Raw genomic sequence first — 8,455 nt, 5'->3', positions numbered from 1 at the left:
ATCTTCAGTAGTTACTAAAATATCGCAGTTTTCGTATTTCTGGAAATTACCGTTATATGGGAAGTGGGCGTGGTTACTCTCCGATTTCGCCCATTAACATTTCGCCTTGGATTAACAGAAACCTACATACCAAATTTCGTTGAGATATCTCAATTTTGCTCGAGTTATCGTGTACACGGACGGACGGACAGACGGACAGACAGACATGGCTTAATCGATTTCTCTATTCATTCTGAACATATATGTATACATTTGTCTATATCTATCTCGATTCGTTTTGGCTGTTACAAACAACCGTTATGTGAACAAAATTAATATACCCTTGTGCACAAGTGCGCTCGGGTATAAAAAATATACTTACACAGCGAGTAGTTATACCATGAAATTTTTACAGTTATTTTAAAAATTATAAAGTAGAATTATGTGGAAATGTTCGACCTTTGGCTTAAATGTGCATTTTAAAGACTTTAAAAAAATAGATACTACCATAAAGTCTTTTATCCTTCGGGATAAAACAACAGGGTTAAAGCTTTCTTAAAAATATTCCATATTGCATTGTTTTTAGAATATAACGGTTCAAAGTATGTTAATAATCCGTTTTTTTTACACCTTTAAGCCCAAATATCTCAAAAACTACAATTAATCTGAAATTTCTAAAGTCAGAATCTGATTTCGCGTACAAAAATTTATAGCATCAGCTTTTATTGACTCTGCCGAATAATTTTTGTGGCCAGTCTTATCAGTCGAAAAATATCTCTCTGTTCATATAAAGTTATTGAATAATTATTAAAAGTACTTTCCCTATCTGTAAACTTAAATAGTTGGATAACATTAAAATAAACTTATTCTGCGAGGGAGTACTTCGACAGATATTCACTTCTAGTTACGAAGAAAGAAAACAACAGGGTGCAACAAAAACCAAAAAATTTCAAAACACACAAAACCATGATACAAAAAACAAGGTAGTTCCATTGTCACTTTTCCGTCGCCATATTAACAACCTGACAATTAAGCAGATTGTGACATTTCGTGCTACCATACCCAAAATCTAAAATACTTCAAATTTTCTTATTAATTTTTTGTCGATTTAAAAATCTTTGTTCTTAAGCATAGTATTTTATTCCTATTTCACGTGAAAAGCTGTTAAATTGCATATAAAACTTCTTTCTGTGAAACAAGTGTGAAATTCGACAACATTTCCTCAGCAAAGTACTATTCTGTTCACGCTGTGAAAAAACTTGCAACATTTTTGCAAAATGAAGCTAGCAACACAATTTTCATGACATTTTTAAATACACATGTACATTTTAAATTGTGTGAAAGCTGACAGTTTATAGAATTCAGTAGCGGCGAAAACAAAGGGGGGTTAAGTAGTTAAACCTTACCCAAGCCGATCGTAAATCTTGCGACGCAATTTCAGCTTACGCCTGTCGGTCTTGACAAGAATGTAATCCCTCAAGGTTTAGCTTAACATGGTTCTAGGGATACACCCTGTGATGATGTTACTTTCCAGAAGGTTTCGCGCCCGTTTTTCTGTACATATTTCCATTGGAAAAATGCCTCATCTCAGTATGCTAGGTAAATGCTTCCAGAGGTATCTATGCATCACCAGAATTTTAGTTTATATGGCTTATACCGCGAGCTCTCGTAGCTGGCTACGAGATCGTTTTCATATACCCCCATTTTTCATAGGTTTGGGATTGATTTCATTTACCTCTTTTCCAAGTTCTACGGTGGCACGCTGCATTTTCCAACAAACCCATATTTTATCACGAGCTTGAGATTGACTTCATATACATACATATATCCATACCAAGTTCCAGAACTCTACCATAAATACTTCCAGAGATATGCACTATGAAAAATTCGATTTGTATGGGAGGTTCCACACCCCCTTTAGATAACGGTTTTGTTTTAGCCTATAACCATTCTTGGAAGATTTGTGTCCGAAATTTCAAAAAAATCGACATAGCCGGTATGGGCATTGTGACTCCTCAAAGGAAATGAACTATTGATTGCAAAAAATGAAATCAAACGTCGTAGTTGACCAAAAAAGAATATTAGACTTCATTCTCTCAACTTATCAGAATGTAGAAAAGCTAAGAAATATATAATAAGATAGGTTATATTAAAACAGCCTCCAAAACATTTACTAAGGACGCCCCTGAACTACACAAATCAGTTTGATTGAAAATTTGTTTTTATCTATTTATTTTATACTTCACTTTTGTGTGTTTCAAAACTTCATGTGAAAACAATGGCCCGTAGTCATAGTCAAAATAAAGTCGACTTTAAAGTTAGTTGCAGCTTTTTGACATAATTTTCAATGGGATATCTGTCAAAAAAGCTGCAACTAACTTTAAAGTCGACTTTATTTTGACTATGACTACGGGCCTATATGTGTTGCTGGAAAAATTTCGCGGCCCATGGATCCCAAAGTAAATTCCATTTGCTGTTAAATGGAAAAAGACAATATGTATTAAATAACAGATCGAAATGTATAATTTCAGTGTCTGAATTATATCAGAATCATCGTATCCGATATAGAAAACTACATTGTGAAATAATCAGATGATCATGAGGACACTAAAAAAATTTTAAAATATGTTCACTAAAATTGTATTAATATTAAAATAATGATTTGGCAAGTTTTTATCGAATTTAATGTAAAATTTAAACGTTTTTAAGATAAGATATTAATTATTATTAAAAGGTAAATATTAACACAACTATTTTATTTATAATCCCAAATTAAGAATATAAAATCTTCCACACCAAAAAACTTACAATTGGGTAACGCCGCTTCGAATTTTTCACAATTGAGCAATTGTCAAAAATCTGCTTTTTAATCAAAAAGTTGTTTATTGAAACTACCTTCTTTTTTTGTATCATGCACGAAACAATCATTTGACTCATAAAAATATTGGCCCAGGATTTTTTTCAAAAAACTTTGAAACTTCAAAGATACGATTAATTTGAAAAGTTAGTGCAATTCTATATTGGACAGTATCGGTACCATAGAAGGCGGCCGCTGGGGGTTAGAAGCGCGCAGCACCATTCGGCAGGGCCCGGGTTCGAGCCCGTTTTCCGAAAAACATCAAAAAAAGGCAATCCTGCGAGTGTATTTCTGCCTTGAAAATAATACGGTATTCGCATGAGGCGATTTTACAGGCAAATTTTAGTTGAAATCAAAAATCGCCTGGTGTGAACAACCTTTCAACTAATCACTTCCAATGAAGTTGGGGTGCAGCCAATGCAAGTAACCCAAAATTGCAACTAAGCCTGCACCTCGTCCTAATAACTATTTCACTATGGAAATAAAGGATTCAGTTTACTATCTCTCAAAAATAAAAGGACTTTTAGACAGTTTTGAACTTCGAATGATCCTATACATTTTATTCGGATAATTCCATTTCTACAGACAATGGAAACACCCACTTTCACACATTAAACTGATTATTATCTAGATTTCCATACATATGTATATACGCGTCTTTCGGTTAACACCATTTACATATTTGGGATACACCGATAGCGATAAGTTTTTGCATACTACGCAAAAATAAAAATCTTTCTGCAGCAGAGGAAAAACTTTTCCTTTTTGCTTCAACCTAAAGTGCCCAGCCTTTCATTAAGTGTAGATAAGACGACTAAAACTTGAACTCGCTTCACGTAAGAAAATATCTTACTTTGTGTAGTCAGCATCTATGCATACATGGTATTTTCATTCCAAATTTCCATAAACAGCTGCGCTAATAAACGAGACGGTAGTCTCGCCGATCTATTGTCCTTCCATCATTCCATATTTTGGCTAAACGCATATTTAGAAAATTTAGTACCTGCAGCCTGCTGAATGCCAAAGGCTGAGTACACATCCAAAGACGTTCTCAAAACAGCCGCACTGTAATTAACAAAGGACGTTTACCTGCTGAGTTTAGTCGCTAAGCGAGCACCTATATAAGACCGAGGACATGCATAGCGTTAGTTAGTATACTTTGAAAATGCAAAGCGTTTGAAGTGAATTTTTGAGCAGCTGTCAAATTTTAAGGAATTTTTGTTTAAATATTTAACTAACAAAAAAAAAAAAAAATGTTTGGAAGGTTTTTGGGTATGAAGAAGAAGAAAAAGCTACTTAATCCCACTGAATTGGGTGGTAAAAGGAAAAGAAGTAGGCTTAGCTATGATGCATTCGCGGATTATGATGATGATATAATGAAAATGACAACGGTGAGCTTAGTAACTGCTGTATAAATTGATTTGTCGAATTATTTGAAACATAAAACTAATAAGTTAATTATCTTTTGATTTTCTCTCGCAGTTGGATGCATTCTCATGTCCGAAGGTAAAAGCGGAGAAAAACCAAATTGAAGATTATTTAACTACGACGCTTAAGCTACTGGATGAAGCAAAATCTACTTGTACACAACTACAGGATCAGCTATGCGACAAAGAGGGTTATTATCTGCAGCGAGAAGAAGATCTACAGGCGTTGCATCGCTGCGAGATGGAGAAAGGTAATTCGCCACCTACATGCACAGTTTCTCCGCGGAGTGGCTTGCTAAACTTTTCAAATCTTATTTCTCTACAGCACAAGCCAATCTCGCCGATTATCAAGCCTTTGCACAGGAGAAAGTCGCAGCACTCGAATCACAACTGGAGGCAAGAGCTGCGGAACAAAAGCGTACGCTCGACTCGTATCGACTGGAATTGGACAATAAACTGGCACAGAAACAACAGCAACTTGTGGAAGCCGCAGAACGTGAGAAAACATTAAAAGAACGTTTCAGCGCGCTGGAGATTTCCGAGCAAAAATTACGTGATAAGCTGACTAGCACTGAAAATGCATACGCTACGCGCTTACAAGCTGCCGCCGAACGTGAGAATCAGTTGAATGGGCGCATAAAAACGCTAACCAAGGAACTCGAATCGTTACGAACGTCCAAAGAGTATAGGGAGCGCGAGCTGCGCGATAAATTGAATCTATCGCAGGATGAAATTTCAGTCTTGCGTTCATCACAGCGCAGCTTCAACGAGAGCTTGGATCGCAGCAGCGGCATTAGTTCGCCACGCAATTCCAGCGCTTCGGAGCTGGCGCGACTGCAAAGTGAAGCGGATAGTTTACATTGCGTGTTGGAGTTGAAGCAGAAAGAGATATCGAAGTTGGCCAAACAGAATGAGGAGCTGTTGCGCGATGCCGAAGAACGTGCTGTGCTGCAGGGCAGAATATCATTGCTTGAATCAAGCAACGAGATGCTAAAGTCAGAGCTGGAAATTAAATCGGAGAAGGAGAAGTAAGTAGCGCTAAACCAAAAACTGAGGCATACGCAGTCGTTAATTTGAAATAACCTAATTGCTATTTTTTTTCTTTACTTTACAGGGACTTCCTACGCCAACTCGACGACAAGCAAAAGGCTTACAACCACGAAATGGTAAAACGCAAACGCCTTAGCTATGACAACGAGGCCCTACAATGGCAGCTCAAACAGCGCTCCGAACAGCTACATATTGTTGAAACTAAATTACACGAGCTCTCCGCTATGGAATCCAATAACGCCAGTATTCAATCTAGTCTTGGTTCACTGAATCGTTCTCAGCTAATGAACGGCTCCTCGCTGGTCAACATACAAATGGACGACATCTCCCCACCCACATCGCCGATCGTCAAAGGTGTAATTGAGAAACCCGATTCCGTATCGTGGGTGCTTGAAATGGACGATGAAACACCCGAAGCAGCCGCTTCAAAGATGGTAAAACGTGCTGGCTCATTCCGTTCGGTCGAGCGCAGCCCTTCGACGCGCCGTCAATTGTCTGGTTGTGCTAGCGCCATGAACACATCACTGAACTGTGTCGGCAGTGCAGCAACATATAGCAATGGCAATAGCACTGCCGGGCCCAATCCACTCTCGCAGTCAATGTCCGCCACTTCAGTGATACGACCACATTCCAGCGATGTGCGCACCGAGTTCAGTAATCGTTCGCACTCGCGCATACGCTCCAAATCGGTGAGTGTAAAGGGCACCGAACCGGCGCAGTCCAGTGGAAGCGCTCTTAATACCGGCTCTGTAGGCACAAAAAGTGGCAAGAAGCTAATACGTCAAAACGCCAACTCGAGTGCACGTAAGCAGCATCAATTGGAGTTGATCAACTGGAAGGAGCCGATGAGTTCGAGTTCACCGCATCCGAATGCGGTACGACCGCGTACTTCTACGATGTGCTCAGAAGTCGCTGAGGAGCAGCACACACTGGCGGCTGGTGGACATGATGATTCGCTTTTTCAACGCACGTCAGTTTTAAGCACAACCAATCGAAAGCTCATCACGTGCGACACATCAAAATTGAATTCGGGTGAGCGCCTGGATATGCAATCGTTGCCCACACATACATCTGTGCATGATCTGAAGAAGAAATTCCATGAGATACAAGAATCTGCAGGCGAAGCAATGGTATCGGGCACCAACTCCGAGGACGAAGGTTGTTCCGCGTCGTCTGATGAAATTGTTTGCTCAGCCTCTACATCGTCGGCGACTACAGGTTCGACCTCGTCGCTAAAGAATTCACACATGTCGCTGGAAGAAGTGCTGCTATTGGATAAAATCAACAGCCTCAATGGCACACCGATGGAAGTGAGCTGGTCCGATGATCCAGAAGTATTTACTAACGGCTCAACGGTATGACAAGAAGTGCCGGAATTAGAAGAGCAAGATGAGGAAGAAGATAGCTTCTGAACCTAAATGTAAATTTGTGAAATTGCAATTTAGCTGGCGTTCAACATGATTTTACTGGCGAATCGTCTACAGAAAATATGCAACTAAAAAAGGAAAAATTTAATTTTATAAGAAAAGAAAAGCAAACAAAAAAATGTGAAAGCCAATGAGAGGTTGAATAAGTTGCGACTGTTCTACTGCGAAAGCACTTAAACTTCACCCGCTGCCCGCTGAGGCGAGGAGAAGTATAAATGCTTTGTAGGTGGAAGATCGCAACGAACGGAAGAGAACAGGCTGACCAAAATTATGTAATAGATACTATAAGCTGGAATTGGGCGCCATGTGACGCCACTGGTCAGTAAGCAATGCGCTTGAATAAACAAATACTTAAAATTATTTTATTTAATTTATTTAAAAAAAAAAGAGCAAACGTTATCGATTTATTTGTCATTTTGATTGCGTGTGCCACAAAGAGAGTAATAATAATAATAAAAGAGAATCATAATTTCGCATTGTTATGAAATGCTCAGTAAAAACTTAATGGAAATCGGAGTTGTGTGTATATTATGGAAATAAGCAAGTAGGGAAATGTGAAAACTTTTGATCGAAAGCTTGAAGTGGAAGTTGGTTTTCCTGAAGTTTAGATATCGACAGCTTGTATGCAATGCCCTTACCTAGAATAAAAAAAAAATAGATTCTAGTAGAAAGGTACGCCTAAGACTTAACGGTCATCAATGGTTTTAATGCTGACCGAAGTCAGTTAAGTCTCAGATTTGTTATTAAATCAGAAACTATACTTTGTAAAAATTTGCTGATAGAAGGGATTGAGTGAAAGCCTTCGATATATTACAGGTATTTTTCTGTGAAATCTATTATTTTCTCTGCTTCGAAATTATACTTTTTTGAGATTTTAGGAGACAAATTTGTCGCAAAAACAGCATAAGAATTCCTCAAATATGTATGTATGTACTTGGAGGATGCTGCTGTGGGTCTTTGAAAATAAATAAATCTTAGCCATTCTGGCAGCATAGACCAGACTGTCACTCAGATTTGCGCTTTTAAAATTTTGTGTTCTTTAGGTTTGAAGATGGTCGTGCTAAGGCTCTGTAGCGGCAAGTGTAGTCCGGCTCATAAAGGAAATCATCTAAGGCACTTAAATAACTTAAAAACGTTATCTTGAATATTGAAGGAAGAATTTTTCGTAATTTCTATTTAATAAAGCTTAGGCTGATTTTCCTTCAACTTTTTGCAAGCTCTTGCTTGAAAATTGTGCTTTTGAGTTGATATGAGGGTTGCATATAAAACTTTTGGTCAAGCATCTGCCAAATATGTGCTTTCCAGTCTTCGGCGCTTAAGTTTTCAGAGAAAAATGTATAAGTGAACTAAACGAGTAGGCGTAAGTATCGTCTTCTTGGAAAAAAAAAAAAATTTATAAATGTTAATGCGAGGGTAGGAACTTAGAAACCATATTTTAAATTTCTTTTAGTAACTTCTCAATTTGTCTAAATTCAAGAGAGGGTGGTAATTCAAAAGTTACAAAAAAGTTGTCGCTGGCCTAGAAAGCTTTCGCGCGATGCATTATAGATTTTTCGAACAAAATTGTAGAACCACAACAAATACAAGAGCTGCTCAACAACGTAAAAATGCAAATATGTGCATAATTTAAAATGGAATCGGCCCGTCTAATTCAATCTCAACTAGAAACTTTAGCGCCCGCAATGAAAGTCCATTAATAATACGGAACCTGAATA

At 38.0% G+C, this 8,455-nt stretch overlaps 1 protein-coding gene across 1 annotated transcript in view; it reads left to right on the top strand.

Moving 5' to 3' along the window:
• The window catches only part of LOC118741799, a 354,618-nt gene extending 346,500 nt beyond the window's left edge, over positions 1-8,118 (top strand). Inside the window, exons 8-10 of the mRNA XM_036473774.1 lie at positions 4,319-4,514; positions 4,589-5,291; positions 5,378-8,118. Of these exons, the coding sequence (XP_036329667.1) occupies positions 4,319-4,514; positions 4,589-5,291; positions 5,378-6,674 (2,196 nt within the window). The 3' untranslated portion in view covers positions 6,675-8,118. The remainder of the gene's footprint in view (positions 1-4,318; positions 4,515-4,588; positions 5,292-5,377) is intronic.
• The last annotated feature ends 337 nt before the right edge of the window (positions 8,119-8,455 follow it).

This window comes from Rhagoletis pomonella, unplaced genomic scaffold, assembly GCF_013731165.1.
Source record: "Rhagoletis pomonella isolate Grant_MI unplaced genomic scaffold, Rhpom_1.0 Rhpom_scaffold_00006, whole genome shotgun sequence".
Taxonomy (NCBI): domain Eukaryota; kingdom Metazoa; phylum Arthropoda; class Insecta; order Diptera; family Tephritidae; genus Rhagoletis; species Rhagoletis pomonella.
Note: the sequence above shows the minus strand (reverse complement) of the source record. Positions and strands in the feature narration are given on the sequence as shown.